Source organism: Gadus macrocephalus, chromosome 13, assembly GCF_031168955.1.
Source record: "Gadus macrocephalus chromosome 13, ASM3116895v1".
NCBI classification, from domain to species: Eukaryota; Metazoa; Chordata; class Actinopteri; order Gadiformes; family Gadidae; genus Gadus; species Gadus macrocephalus.
The window spans coordinates 15,406,942-15,422,928 of record NC_082394.1 but is presented as its reverse complement, the minus strand read 5'-3'; the positions used below and the strand labels follow the sequence as shown (position 1 = coordinate 15,422,928).

General features: G+C 46.9%; 1 protein-coding gene across 5 annotated transcripts; it reads left to right on the top strand.

Annotated features, from left to right (window-relative positions):
* Positions 1 to 329: 329 nt before the first annotated feature.
* ccdc120b (coiled-coil domain containing 120b) lies at positions 330 to 15,597 on the top strand. 5 transcript variants are annotated; one of them, XM_060068987.1, is made up of 12 exons: positions 330 to 693; positions 917 to 948; positions 6,708 to 6,868; positions 6,953 to 7,052; positions 7,404 to 7,534; positions 8,459 to 8,548; positions 9,122 to 9,236; positions 9,640 to 9,699; positions 10,262 to 10,415; positions 11,319 to 11,420; positions 11,688 to 12,761; positions 13,088 to 15,597. In XM_060068987.1, the coding sequence occupies exons 4-12, from the start codon at positions 7,004 to 7,006 to the stop codon at positions 13,182 to 13,184; spliced, it is 1,872 nt and encodes a 623-aa protein (XP_059924970.1). In that variant the 5' UTR covers positions 330 to 693; positions 917 to 948; positions 6,708 to 6,868; positions 6,953 to 7,003; the 3' UTR covers positions 13,185 to 15,597. The 5 variants fall into 5 exon arrangements, with proteins under 5 accessions (XP_059924970.1, XP_059924968.1, XP_059924969.1 ...); XM_060068985.1 differs by having other exon boundaries at positions 806 to 948; XM_060068986.1 differs by lacking the exon at positions 917 to 948.
* The last annotated feature ends 390 nt before the right edge of the window (positions 15,598 to 15,987 follow it).

The following is a 15,987-nucleotide window of genomic DNA, read 5'->3' as shown; positions in this document are numbered from 1 at the left end:
CAAAATTATAATAGGATAGATTATGATTTTGTAATCTGTCATTGTTTTGTGTGATAATATATTACTGAAACGAGTGCATTTTACCATTTATCATTCATGGCTGCTGTTTACCGAGGTTCCCGTAAGATGTAATGTTATTTGGTATGTCTTCCCCATAGGCCTATATATAAATATATATTTAATACAATAGCCAAGGGGTTTATTTAGAATCAGGATTTTTTTCCATTATAGTTTAAGGGATACACAACCCATGGTAGTGTGACAAAATGAAAAACACAAAATGTGTCTAGTTTATCTCAATAGGGCGTAGACCTACTTCTACTGAAACATCTCCGTGAGACCAATTGGACAGCCTCCACAGGCGGGACCACATGCTTTGCATCAGATGTCGTATGTTGTTTTTCTGCCGTTCAGTTCGTGCACATGCGTCTGACAACTAACATAACAAAAACACATTGTATTCACTAAAGTTACAACGTTCGACGGTTCAGCCATGTGTGGGTCTGTGTAGCCGTATATGTGTGGGTGGCCGACATTTACGGACACGGCTACACCTTTTGGGGTAGGGAGTACTCTACGAAGCGTCCATCCGGTGCAGGGAGCCTTCCTACTCGCCGGAGGAGGCACGAACGCGCTTCGACGCAAGAGGAGGCTGTGGACGCGCGCGAGAATGAGCGAGAGGGAGCGAGAGAGGTGAATAACAATTGAGATATAAACGCCAGATGGAATGCGTTCATTTATTTATTTATTTATTTTGGCGTCGTGAGCTATATTTATATATATATAAATATATATTTGTGTACAGGTCCAGTGTACAATATTTTTTGGGGGGAATCGCATGAGTGTAATGGCAACGACGTGTATCGCTTTCCCCCTCCTCGATGATATTGTCCGTGTCGATTTCCCGTCTACCAAGGAGACCTCGGCAGGCATCGGCGCTTCTCTATGGTAAGGAGAATCCGCTCTTAGCTCCCGTTCCCGTCTTCATCGCGATACAGCGCCAATGGGCGTATAAAAACGAGCGGCCTTGGAATTAATAATAATGTGTTTTGTGTAGGACTAAAACGTAACATTTTGCAATTTGTTGCATAGCTATCGTCTAGTAGTGTGTAACGGCCGTGACACACCTGCGATATTAAATGCCTCTGATTTATCAGTCTGGTTAGTTTCATCATTAACCGATGTTGCCTCGCGCAGCATCTTAAGATATGTCTCTTCTATGCCAGATGCCGGTTTTAATGTGGGAGCTCCTGCCTTGTGCTTTCAGTATGGGTGTTATAATGTTACAATTCAACACATGTTTTTTAAAGGGTAGCCGAGCATCCATGTCTGTCTGTACTGTTCAGTAAATATAATGTAGGCCTTCTGTTTTGTGTTGCATGAATTATTATTCATAATGGCATCAAGAAATACAGTGGACTCTGCATAGATTTTGTTTTTACCCTTATCATACACGCATGTGTCATTCATTCTGGGAATACCCCTTCAATGTTGATGTTTATTTTGACTTTCAATTTGCTTTGCTATGCTGCCTTTTCATATATTACAATAACCCTCTAATAATTATGGCTCTTTTAAACATTTCATCAGTGCCCGACATTCTGGTAGCTCCCAAAGAGACACGGTCTGGGGACAGGAGACACTTATGAACACATTTTAGAACAACATGGACACCGAGAGCTGGCAGAATCTAAAAGGACTTTGCCAAATGCGTGTCCCGCGGACAGTGCCCCAGGGTGATTCACTGCTAATGCTGCTTGGTCCGCCTGGGAACACCTCTCTGTTTTCAGAAGATTTTCCACTTTGCTGCCGTGCATTGGTTCTATTTCACAGGGCCAGACACTTTTTTTGTTTTCCTCTCGCTATGTTTTCATAGCGAGAGGATAGAGTTTTTCATCTCTAGAGAGATTTGAGCACATCAGAGCCCACTTTCAACCGCCATCAGACATTTGAGAACAATTCATCTTTCATATCCTGAATCCAGTAGGTCCAGCTTCATCCGTTTCAGTTGGATTCCTAAACCTGGTGTCAGTGTGTGGTTGTCTTCAGATGTCTCTCTTCTCTCCCCCTCCTCGGTTCAGTGTCACTTCTTGAAATAGGCTGCGTTGATGACTGCCCCACTTTTCACACGGTATTCCGACATCGGTTCCCATGCCACTCCGAGTTTAACGTTCCCTTCCAAACACCGTGGCAATCACATCCCGACTCGCTGGGATCCAGGCGTGGTGATATGCTGTTGTAGAGGACTGCGTTCCTTTCTAACACGTCCGTCCTAACAATGGTGTGACACGACGGGAACAGTTGCCATCTTGACGCGGGAAAACTTCACAAAGTAGGCCTTACCCTGTCGTCTGTGCACAGACAGAAACCCCATTTGAACCTGGGCATCAGACAGAAACCCCATTTGAACCTGGGCATCAGACAGAAACCCCATTTGAACCTGGGCATCAGACAGAAACCCCATCTGAACCTGGGCATCAGACAGAAACCCCATTTGAACCTGGGCATCAGACAGAAAAAACATTTTGGCTGGGAGTCTCGCACCCCATAGCCACTACTTTATCCACACACTACATGAATGTTTTTATATTCAGAGAGCTGGAAATAAAAGCCCACAATTTAAAAAGACAACAAATAGTGGTCCTGAACCTTCCTGTGTGTGCACAGCAGCACAGGTATGGTGTTGTGACTGTGTAGTGTTGTGATAACGCCACAACAGATAGAAGATGCACGGCTGTGCTTCTTGAGCCCATAACGAAAAGGCACGTGGGCGGACGTCTATATCCCTACATCCCTACATGGGGGCTCCACACACTGTGAGTGAGGCTTCTGACCCTCCTCCAGATCGTCAGGTGTGGGAAGGTGGATTAGGGCCACTGTGTGAGAACTAGGACATGGAAAACACCATGGGATACATCCAGAAATCCCTCCAGGTGTAGTGGAGCGACATGGGGGGAAGAGAGCCTGGATGGACGTAACCCCGCTGGGCATTAGAGCCACATTCCATTCTTTATTACCCCTCCCCTCCCCTCCCCTCCCCATGCCATGGCTTAGCAGGAACCAGGTGGATAGCCATCGCACTGTACTGCTGTGTTTCACCTCAAACCTGCATAGGTGAGCTTCAAGGGAGCGTAGGTGGTGAGGGTGGTGGTGGTGGTGGTTGAAAGGGAAGGGGTTCAGTAGTAGAACCGTGGAGGGTTCACAGGATTGGTCGAGCCCGGGAGCTAAACTTCGCTGTCTTGGGGCTAATAAATATGTTATGAATCTGTGTTTCATGCATGCAGAGAGAGATAGAGAGATAGCAAGTGGAACCAGATTTAATCCCCTGCACAGTATCCACCCTTGACCCTGCTCGGTCTCATCCAATAGAAGCCCTCCTTTTTTTATTTTACTTTTTTATTTTTGTCCAACCCATTTGTTGACATTTCTTCATCCATTCATGGGTCTAAAAGTCTCCCATTTTTTTAATGTTGAATGACAGGGAGATCCTGCGGGGAAAGGGCACGTCCACATCCCTGTTTCCCATGTGTACGGCAGAAGACTGTCTCCCCTTTACAAACAAGCAAGACGAATCCAAGTGTGGAGTCGGAGGCAGTCTCTCAGAGAAGCAGTGCGGCAGAACTGCCTGTGAGACACAAGCGTGTGAATCGTAGCGTCAAATATCCATCCAATCATGACTTTATCCCTGTTGACCTAGATTTCCTACTCCTCAAATTGGTAACCCATATTACCATCATGTCTCTCTAATACGTGTCTGTGTTCATAGCCCAACTGGTAGCTCATGCATGCGCTATCAGTCGAGCTACACATGTCAAAGCTAAACCCCTCCAAGGTGAGGGGTTCGATTCCCACCCCGGCCACCCAATGCTTAGAATGTACGCACTCATGCTCTTGTAGGATGCTTTGCATAACAGTGTAGTCCGCCAATATGTTTAATATGGTGTGTCGTTGTTGTTGCGGTCGTGTAGTTGGCCCGGGCGCCTGTCTTACTACCCTGCAAAAGTTCATAAGAGCAGCAGCTGTGTCCACACCCGCAGTCAACAACCAGGGGCTGGTGGAGCGCTTGCTCACCTGTCCACTCAGCTGCTCTACACACAGCCAGTGGACTGAGTCATAAGTGCAGCACTAAACGTCCTAACTTTCTTTTTTGAGAATGTATATCGATAATACATAGCCAAGTGTCGGGGCTAAATACCCGAGTGTATAATAGAAGATGGCAGCATAGCCTTCCTTATTTTTCTACTTTCTTGAGGACTTCAGGGCTGGATGATGTTTGAGGATGAACAGAGGATGAATCTCTTTGAAGGCTCAGAGGCGTATTGTGTATCAAAGATTCTCTCTCTTTGAAAATTGGGTCTCAACAGAGCTCCTGCCACCAGCAGTTTAGCTAAAAATGTGGCCATGTTGGCGTGTAATAGGCCCCCCTGTCTTCTTCCCACCACAAGAGTGAGTACACATGAGTACACTGGCTTGGGAGTAGCAGCCACCTTATAGGCTGGAGCCCTGGCCGACTTGAATATAAAACTCTGGGCTGATTTGCATTCGCGTGAGCTGCACAGGGCCTGGCTCACACCGCTCACCTCATGTTTTAATCAACATGGCTCCCAACGCTGCTGTGCTGTCTCTTTTACTGTCAGCCGCCTCCCACCATCTCCGCCCCTCTCTCAACATGCTATGTCAACACTTGTTTCAGCATGTAGCCCCCCGCCACTCTCTGGCTATCTCGGAACATCTCTTTGATGACGGTGTTCATCTGATTCCCCACAGTCATGCCCCCCCCTTCCCTCTTTCTCCAAGCTTCTCCCTGGAACGTTCCCATTCTTACCTGTAGAACGTCTGCACGCCAGCTGTTCGACTGCGTTCTAAACAGACGCATGAGTGATTTTCCCAGGCGTGTGATAGAGCAGTGGATAGACAAGCAAAGACGTGTCCACCATTATGTTGTTTGGACTGTAACTACCTCCCCCCCCTAACTGCTACCCTACTCACACTCTACCCTCAACAGTCTCCCCGGTGTCAACCGGTCACGAGGTGACAAAAGTCACTCTCTGTTTGTTTTGTGAAGAGAGAGTGAAAAGGGTGAGACTGATTTGCCAAGCAAATGGGCTGCTTGAGGTCAGACACAAACAAATAAACATTCACACATGATGACACTTGGGCCTTTTGGCGCAGACAAATCCACTGTTCTGTCCGTCTCCCCGGCTCACCCCATTGGCCGAGACCCGTGGAGGTCCCTAATGCCTGTTTGCAACGTTGAGTACGTCTTTAGACGCAGCATATTAGATTAAGTCAAATCAAGGGAGTTCAATTATTGACATGGCCTCATGTAACAGGATCCACGTGTTGTAGTGGTTAGGGGGGAGCTGGGGTGTTGTGTCTGACCGAGGGGGTCAGGCACGGCGGGGGGGCGGGGGTGTATGTGATGTGGGTAGGGGATGTGCGGGGGCGGGTTCCACACTCCCACACCAACAGTTGGTGCCTTGAGGCCCACTGTTGTTCCAACGACAGGACAGGCGCTGTGTTTGAAAGTACTCCCCGGTTTGCAGAAAGCCTTCAGTTGCCTGGTGCCACCGTTGATGTGTGTTTTGGTCCAAGCGTGAACAACACACATTTACCTTCTTTTTCGGATCGGTTTCTCAGACTTAATTGTCACCCCACTAAGCTTAGTGGGGAGACTGAAAGAGGCCATTCTGCTGACCGCAGCCGTCCATGAATGAGTTAACAGTCAGCCCAGAAGGCTTTCCATCTGGATCTGTGGTGAGGATCAACGTGTTTTATTTACCAGACAGTAAGTCATGCAGCACAATGGTCTGTGTTCTGCCAGCTCTCTCCTTGTTTATATTAATATTTAGAGATAAGCCTTGTGATGGAAAACATCACTCATGTTTGGGACTCAAGCAGCCAATGTTTTCTTTAAGGAAAATTCGTCACAGAAGCGATAAGCTGTGTGGTCTAGTTAACCCTTCTTTGGTCAGTGTGGTGGACAGAATGAAAGTGAGGCCATATAACTTGAAATGTATTTTCAGGTGTTTCAGCAATTGAACTCTCTCTCTCTCTCTCTCGCTGTCTGTCTGTCTGTCTGTCTGTCTGTCTGTCTGTCTGTCTGTCTGTCTGTCTGTCTGTCTGTCTGTCTGTCTGTCTGTCTGTCTGTCTGTCTGTCTGTCTGTCTGTCTGTCTGTCTGTCTGTCTGTCTGTCTGTCTGTCTGTCTGTCTGTCTGTCTGTCTGTCTGTCTGTCTGTCTGTCTCTCTGTCTGTCTGTCTGTCTGTCTGTCCTGTTAGCTTTGAGCAAGTGAGGTATGGCTCACTCAGGGATCTAATTTCTCAGCCTCCACATTATCTCTATGCATTATTCAAATGGTTTTGCTTCCCTTTTAATTGCAATTAGAACATTTATAGAATTAATGATATTGATAATTAAAATTAGAATGCTAATTTTAGCTTTATGTAACAGTATGGGATGAAAAACCAGGATAACGCTTACATCACCCACAGGGCCAAACCGTTATAGACATAACAGTTTTCTACGTTACTGAGTTGTTCCTACACATTGTGAATGCAAGTATTCCAAATTACTTATAATAAGTAACTGAATATTAGGACATTCATTTCGTCAGAATATGAATGTTGAATTCAACTGAAATGTTAAGCTAATAGTTACGGTGGGGGATATGTTCACATTTTGCTGAGCCCTCTCCTCTCCCTTCAAGGATTCAATCATAGACTCCTTCAAAGAGGCACAGTGGCTCCCCCTTCTGGCACCCGGGATCACCAGCTCTAGAAGAGAAGACCTACACCTCACGCATCTGACGGACTGGACATGAATCCATTACGACTATAACTCAACGAAACACATGGCTGATACCTGCAGGTAAAAAACAGAAATGGCAGTAGCTTTATTTGACAATGCGATCTTGTCGTCACGTTTCCATCTCAACATCCTCTCCTTTATCAGGTAAGAGTCAGCTGGAAGCATCGAGTTGTAACGTCCCTGGAATTGTGTCCCATGGAGGTCAAAGGGCAACTGATCTCATCCATGGGGTTGGGAGCTCCAGGTGACTATTTCTTATTCTCCTCGTCTTTCTCAGAAACTACCCATTTCCGCAGTGAAGGTCTGATTGTTCGACCCCCGAAGCCCCTGAGAAATGAAAACCCATTGTGTTGTTCCTGTTAATAAAACAAATGTGTTGGCTCTGTGAAAACAGAGCACACATCTTCAGTCTGTGACGAAAATAAGATTTAAACATCTGTAAAATTCCAGTACAGCAGAAGCAGCTGTGGAACACCTGTCAAACCATTCGTCAGGAGAAGAAAACACGCAGCACAGCCTGCGCTCAAGCCTGATATGTTGTGGAGGGGTGCGTGAGGGGTGTGATGCGTGAGGGGTGACAGTGTCCTCCTTGCAGAGCTTCAAGGCGGCCCGGAGAGCAAGCTGCAGGCGGAGCGCATCGCCTCGCTGCAGGAGAGGAAGCAGCTCCTGGAGGCCCTGCTCAACAGTCGCGTCGGAGAGCTTAGACACGTCTGTCTGCAGGAGGCGGTCAGTAGTATTGATCCCTTCCGCTGTAACAACTGCTCACACTCGAACGCACGCATGCACACACACACACACACACACACACACACACACACACACACACACACACACACACACACACACACACACACACAGACACACACACAAGCCGACAGGGTGTTGGTGACTCTTGCAATTCATTAGTCAATTGAAATGCATGCAAGTGTACACAAGATGGTGGAGTCAAACGGTATCTGAATCTTAAAACTGGATGAAACGGAGGAAATGAGAATGAATGGCGGGAAGCGTTCATCGAAAAGCAACGTTATTCTCTACCCGTTGCTATTTCAGGCAGAATGTACGAATGTAACGCTTCAGGCTTTGGCAGGAAGTCTTAACAAAGCAACAGCTGGTTGACACATCTGTTCTCCACTGGATGTGATACGCTTGCTAGTCGGTATCTATTCAAACCCTTTGAAGCTAAATATACCGTCAAGATGAATTTGTGAGGTGTATTCACGGTACATTTAATTCCACGGCCCTTGGGGAAATGTACAGTTATATTTTACAGCATAAATGTTTTTTTTTATTGTGTTCATATCTCGGTAGTAGTTTGCAATAACTTGAGATGGTTAAAGAGAAGCAAAGTGTGAGGTCATCACAGTATGCTCCCCATTCTCGTATTAAGTAAAGGAAAAGTGGGCAGGATAGTCTGAAAGGTTCTGCGTTCAAACCCGTCTGCCTGCGGTCTACCTGTAGGCTTATGAACAGAAAGCCTGACCGATACCTGCTCATTCATGAAATGTTTCTAGAAGCAAATTCCCTCACTTTGGATTAATTGATACAATATTAGTGCTTGCCTTGAAACAGTAGCATTTTAGCACTTTATAAAACCTCTGAATCCTCCAGGTAGCAGGTTTTCAATGTGTTGTGGAATGTCTCCTGCAGGAGTTGACGGGGAAGCTGTCCCGTGGGTTCCCTCTGGAGGAGGGCGAGAGACCCCCGCTGGTTCAGCGGAGGGTGGGCTCCAAGTCTGAGGTACATGAACACGGGGGCAACTGTGCACATTTCTCCTGGTGAGAGGTGTTATCACGATGTTCTGCTGGATGGTTTGAGGGTTTTGAATGTCCGCGGAGCGCATGTGGTTGATGGCAGGCTGAAGCAGCCTCATCTGGCCCGAGTCAGACTGATTGTACCCTGGGGCTGGGTGTGGCGGCACACCACACAAACACTCTGGGAGCTCTCCTACATGGCAGCACAGAACTCCATCGCATGTGTGGTCGATCAAAACTCCTACAATACATGCTCTGGAGCAGCCCAGTGCAAGCCACACAGGCGGAGTGTAGCAAGGATATAGGTGCAATGTCCTTAATATTTGAATATCTTATTGTTGTACATTGTTGGTGTTTTGAAGTCAGCCACCTTATCTCATACCTACCTAACATTTTGAATGTTGTACCCAAACATAACCATCTGTAATCTCACACCTCAACAAAAACAATTACAGGAATCGATTGTGTTGGTGTAATAATAACATGGATACAGGTGTTGTACGAACAGTATCTGTAGTGGCGTTGCCACTCTACTGTAACATGATCTACCGTCCCCTAGGATGAGTCAGGCCTACGAAAGCAGAGACACTTCACCGGCCCTCTGTACAGGAGCACAGAGTCTGACCGAAATGTCCTGAACAACAAGAGGACCACGCATCGGGGCTGTCACACAGGTACGTGGTCAGAGGAATGTTAAAGGTTCTCTCTATTCAGAAGTGTAACATACACACGTCTGTCAGTGACAGTCTAGATGGAAAAATCCCTGAACCAATCAGGGAAGAGATGTCCTGATGGGGAAGCAGTCTGGGGGAGCTTATATAGAGACTAGTCATACCTGACTAGAGGCTAGTCAGATATGACCCAAACAGATATTATCACATAATATTTCACTCACTTAAAGCTGACAGAATGCAATGCCATTTCTAACCTGTTTTCTCTTGCATCTTACCTACAGCACCTTTAATCATAATAAGTGTAAAACCGATCAATAGCCTGATATAATGGCTGTATTTCTCATTTTAAAGTTCCTTAAAAGTTTCAAAGTGTGACCATGTGGGTTATATCTCATGTTTCCAGAAGATGCTGTTATCTCAGAAAGTACGAGCTCCATGTCCGACTCGACATCCCATGACAATGGTGGGTCAACCAATTAAATGCCTGTATGCAAATATCGCCTATGAGGAATAAATGTACATTCACATTCTTGCCTCGGTTTACCCAGAAATGCAGATATCTATATTCAAACCGCAATAGATGTTCACAGTAATGTACAGTATTGTATGGCAGTACAAATTTTAGGTTATCACAATTCTGATAACTTAGGGACTAAAGAAAATTTGATTAAGATAATGTTGCTATGGATCAGTAATATTATGCGGAGGGAATGACATCAGCTCAGATGAAGATCTCTGAGTAGAGGAACACATCATTAAAGCAGCAGAGTAAGTGAACAAAATATAGACTATGATAAGGTGTAATGTTAGTTTATTCTACCATCATTAAGGACCATAGTGCTTATTATGTCGTCACTGCTGCTTGCTTACTGACTATCTTAAGGAAGAGAATGATCATTATAAGTGCTAAGGCAATTTAATGACCAACTATACAAGAGCTCAGTGGCCAACCAGCCTTACTGTGTCAACAACACGTGAATGAGAGGAGCTAACCTCTCCCTTCTCTCCCGTGCTCCTCTGAGTAGAGTCCTCCCCCAGCGTGGCGGTGGACCAGCGCTCGCTGTCCCAGCCCCGGCTCTCCGTCGGCAGCCCGGACCAGAGGATCAGCCGCAAACTGTCCCCCGTGGAGATCTACTACGAGATGAGAACACGGCGCAGCTCGGTCACCAGCTCCGGCAGGTACTGAGACCTGATGAAGGGCTGCTTGGGCCCCAATGTCTCCCCCTGTCTTAGATGAGTCGCGGTACTTTATTGACCCTGTGGCAAATTGTTTGTCACAGTGCCTCTGCTCAAGATTTAAAGCACTGTGTAAAAATAGAGATTAGAGAAAATTTTAATTAAAGGGCACTGTAACAACGTCCTAGCTTTGGCTAACTTCATGTCCGCTTTTGCAGTAAGCTCTCCCCTCCCTCCTCTCCACATCCACATTAATATTGGTTATGCGTCTCTCCAGTCTCTTTTTCCTGGCACTTTTCTTTTCTTCTTTCTGTTCTTCACTCTATTCTTTTTCGCTTGATATGTTGCGTAAGAAGTTGCTGGGAGTGCTGGCATCGGTAGCTTCGCCTGTTCAGCCTTTTTCAGTCAGCACTCAAACCCTGCAGCCGTCCCTTGAGCCCGCACGGAGGACCGCCTTTTTGTGGAGTTCTCTCTCCTGATTGGATAGAATGGGACGGGCTACCAGAAAATCTGAAATCTGTATGCGGCAGGGCAGAGGGACTGGGAGTATCCTTGTTATTGACCAGTAATAGCTGTGGGATGATAGAGCGATTAAACATTTGTTTCAACAAATATATATATTTAAAGCTCCTGTTAAGTAAAAGGTCAATGTTCTTTGTTGTTGTTGTTTTGGTGCGTAATGCCTCACATCTACCAGGATGCCTGGGTTTGGGGGGGGGGGGGGGGAATACGTATGGTTAGGGAGTTTGACTCCCAGCCTGGATTCGATTTCCGCAGCCTAACCCGTAGCCCTCTTTGGATAAAAGCGTCTGCTGAACGACTGAATAGTGGTAAACAGGTAGTGAGAGTGAAGTACAACCCCTTCTCTCCTACCTCCTTATGTTGGTCCCTCTGCTGTTCCGACAGCCCCAGTCACTCTCTACCAAGGAGTGCGTCCGACGTGGAGGGCAGAGGTGTCCCAGCCACCCCTCTGCTGGCCAGGACTGCTCCCATCAGCGTGCACGTCAGGTATCCTCAGCCCTGCGCGTTCTACTTTAACGCCAACGCTACAATAACCAGCGAGCTTGATACCTTAGAGGCTCGACGTGGTTCCATGGGAGAGAGGTCGAATCAGGGCTGTAATCAGGGGTAATCACCATCGCCGTGTATTTTCAAGCAGAAAAGGGTTGTCTCGAGGTGTTGACTGGCTAAGGTTTGTCATCCACTGATACTCGGCTGCGTCCTGCTTCCGGATCAGAAACAGATCTCCCCTAACGTGTGGCCGCTCCACCACAGGTCCGACCCAGCAGGGGGCAGCGCTCTGAAGTGGTCCGGCAGTCTGGACGTGCCACACATGATCCCGCTGGCTCCGGAGGGCTCCTCCGCCGACCACCGCAGCTGCCCGTACAGCTCCCGCGCCCGGCGCAGCAACAGCTCGGAGGCGCTGCTGGACCGCTCCAGCCTCTCGGAGGACCCCCCCCCCCCCAGGAACGGGATGCCCCCGAACCGGGGCGGGCCGTACAAGAGCTCGGAGGCCCTGACGGACGGCAAGCTGCGGCACGTCCACCTGGGCAGCCCCGAGAGGCACGCCGAGGGCTCCCCCGCGGACCAGGCCAAGCTGCGGCTCTCCGTGGGGGGGCGGGCTGGCAGCGGAGGGGGTGCGGGCTACAACGAGATGCTCATGGACTACATCTGGGGGAAGCAGCAGCGGGTGCAGGCGCCGCCCCACCTGTACCAGTCCACGGGCCGGATCTGGCAGGACATGTCATCCACGCGCTCGTCCACCGCCAACGCACCGCCTCTCCCTCCCCCTCCTCCTCCCCACGCCAACGGCTTCTCCCACTCCCAGGTGCACCTCCCCAGCGCCGCGGCCCCCTACAGCCCCATGGTGATGCGCGGCTCCCAGGCGGAGAACCGCAGGGTGAAGGTCACCAGAACCAAGTCTTGCGGGCCCTTCATTCCCCTGCAGCAGCAGGACAGCGTGCTGCTGTCGGCCTACGAGGCCCCCCATCCGGTATCGGGGGCCTCCACCTCTTCCAACCCCAACCTGTACCCCTACCAGACTGAGCTGCCGGGGCCCGCGCTGAGCCGGAGGGCCCCGCAGTTCTCCCTGCCGACCCCGGAGGACTCGACGCGGAGCCTGCACAAGGCGCTGGCCCTGGAGGGTCTGAGGGACTGGTACCTGAGGAACGCCCTCGGCTACCCCGCCGCCGCCGCCGTCCCCAAGGGCCACGAAGCGGGGGTCTCCCGCCTCTCGCACCCCCACCCGCTGGCGCACCAAGGCCAAGCGGTCCAAGGCGAGCCCCTGTCACACCAGAGGTCCCAGATGACCCAGTCGGCCAGTTTCCATGGTCACCCGCTTCACGGACGGTGAGTTGAGCTCGCTACATAGTGCTTGTAGCGCACTTTACACTTTAAACAATTTGAATTCAACATGAATCCGTTTAACTGACAAGGAAATAGTCTGGTCATCATCGACAATTATTCATTCATGTTTGATCATACCCTTTATGTACTTCACTCTGTTTTTAGATTGATGTATTATTATTTTAGGGACAGTGCAGATGGATAATGTTTCATCATGGCTTATGGGGTACATAAGTAATAATAACAATAAACCTTTGGATGGAGGGCTAGCGGGCTAACACCGCCACAGCGTCATCGTACTGTGCTAACTAGCCCTTTGGTTGCCACAGGACGGTGGAGTTCTCCCTCTATCAGGAGCCTCCCCAGCCACAGATGCAGGAGGTGGCCCCGAAGGAGCCCAACGCAGACCCCGGCACCCTCGTCTGAGGCAGCAGTGTACATACTGTTAACATACAGACACGTGTACGCGCGCACACACACACACACACACACACACACACACACACACACACACACACACACACACACACACACACACACACACACACACACACACAGGCACACACACAGGCACACACACACACACACACAGGCACACACACAGGCACACACACACACACACACACACATACACGTTTACAAACACACAGGCACACACACACACACACACACACACGCGTACACTAACCTAACTGAAATGTGACCTCAAAAGCTAAGCAAACCTCATTTGCTCGAACCTCGGCAGAAAGACACTCCAATTGAACAACAAAATGTAGCTGCAAACGTCTTAACAAACCTGAACCACGATCTCTGCAGAGCTTTGTGATGCTGCAGTGGGGGCTGCACTGAAACCCCCTTCCAAGTGACGGTTTCTGGATAACGACATGGTTACGCTGTACGTTACTTACTGTTGTGTGTCAATACTCGCTACCCCAGTCCCACTCAAGCATTGAGGCGCCCCTCCTGTTAACCCTAAACAGATATACCATGGTATACTTTTTTACAGAATATATAAATCTCTAAATTACTATTTTCTATCTTATGAGATATACAGAGTTATATTGAAGAAGTAATTTATTGCTCATTAGTCTTGTGATAGGATGAACCCTTTGAACAGTATTTGGACATGCTGGTGAATGTGTGTTTGTACTGTAAATGAAACTACATGATGAGAGCAAACACACACATTTCCTTTCTCATCTGCCATTCGCACACATTTTGTTTTCCATGTTTGATAAAGGAACGGGGCCATGCCCTGTTACAAAGTGAAATGGGACGGGAAGGCCTAATTGCTTTTAATAAACAAAACACAAACAAAACCTAAAAAAACGTAAAAGTGCTTTCTAATAATCTGTAATGCCCGCATTAAGCCTTTTTAAGCTTACTCTTCAATCAAAATCAAAAGCAGGTCAGGATGTCACGCAATTAGGATATTTACAATGATGTCATTTGTTATCCATGTTGTCCCTGTGTTGGAATTCAATTCTCTGTTTATATATGTAGCTGTTGGAATCCAATTCACAGTTCATATATGTAGCTTCTACTCTGCTGAGAGGAAAGTCTCATTAGAATGAGTGATTATAACGGTAGCTTATTATTCTATGCCAGTAGTTCACTTGGTTTTAATGAAAAAATAGAGGTTCTACATTTAGCAATGTAGAATTAGAAGTGTCATACGGAGCACTTTATGAACGTTGTAAGCCTTAATACCCTGGGGAAATCGCTTCCAACGGATACGCCAGAAAGTACAGGGTTTTAGTATCTAAAAGGAGAGAAATAGCTTGATGTTGAGCGTTCAGTTGACCATGAATGGACCACTGATGTGTGCTGATTAACAGCCTGTAAATAGATTGTATTGAATTGTCTGAAACTCCTATTCCTATACTAACACTACATACATTTTAACTAACAGTATATACACCACCCCCCCCCCCCCCCCCTACCGATTCACACTCCATTAAGTGTGGGGACAATGGGGACAGGTTAGTAAGAACTGTGTAAGTACTGAATGATGGCATGAGCAGGTCTCCTGCCAAACTCCAAAACATTTTACGTATGAATGTTACAGATTCTGTTATTGTGATGCATACACACATATAATTCAAGTTACTGAGCTAGGTTGTTTAATGTCTCAGTTAGATTTGTTGTTGCAGTGGACATCTGATTACTGATACCATGCGGAAATATTAACACGTCATAAGGTATCTGCCAAAAAGCCATTCACCTCTGTACTTCTGTCTGATTCCCCTCTCGTTGCTATTTCTTCTCTCTCTGGGCATCTTGATCTCATCTGAATGTATTTGTTTTAGATGTGTTCAAAGTATCAAATGCAAACAATGTTCATTATGTTTTTGAACTGGAAGTAATGACTGTAGCACCCAGTTGATTGTGGTGCAGACGCCATGTGCCATTCTGTAGCCGAGCGTGAATGACTCCTGATATCAATGACCAAACTGCTGTGCACTGGGGATCCGACCACATGTATTTTTCATATAATGTACTCTGTAAGTTGAGAATAAATGACATGCATTTAGCTATGAAGCAAAAAATTATCCAAACTATATTGTCTATTTATGAACCTGTAACATTTTGTAGTTATCTAGCTCTTTCACTTTCATGTTGAGATGATTAACAAACGAATATTAAAAGCTTTTTTGTTTAGTTGTATAAATTGTATTATTTGTATTTTGATTTTGAGATAATTATTCCAAGTTGTTTCTTTATTTCTGCCTTCTTCTTCATTCATAAGTAGGCCTAGCTAAAGGGTGGGCCTGTATATGTGATTGTGCATTGGTTCTACTAAATAAAGTGTCATGTTATAAACACAAATTAACATAAACTGTACCCCAATTATTTCCAACACAGAACGGATTCCAAGTGCCTTCATGTTATTCAATTGAGTTTTATATTACTCCACATAAACCAATATGATACTTCACACAAAACAAACACATGTGTAAATTATGTATGTTGCTGTTTGACATATTATTGGTAGGCTATATCAGTGGACTTTGATATATAAAAGCAATGCATATACAGAATATATATGCACAACACATATTGCATTGTATTGTATGGTTAAGAAAGTTATTTTATATTAAGCTAACATGGGATTTGAGTAAATATGATTCAAAGTTATTCATCCTCGTCGTCACTAGACAGTCACGCTGTCTAGTGCCGAAAGGTTCAAGCGCCGAGCGCTTTCACCCAGACGCCTGATCCAGCGGCT

Bases quoted from the DNA above. Each gene is read 5' to 3' on its own strand.
- ccdc120b (XM_060068986.1), top strand. From the start codon at position 7,004: ATGGAGGTCAAAGGGCAACTGATCTCATCCATGGGGTTGGGAGCTCCA. The intron at 8,549-9,121 runs GTACATGAACAC...ACCGTCCCCTAG, and splicing joins GGGTGGGCTCCAAGTCTGAG to GATGAGTCAGGCCTACGAAA. The intron at 10,416-11,318 runs GTACTGAGACCT...CTGTTCCGACAG, and splicing joins TCGGTCACCAGCTCCGGCAG to CCCCAGTCACTCTCTACCAA.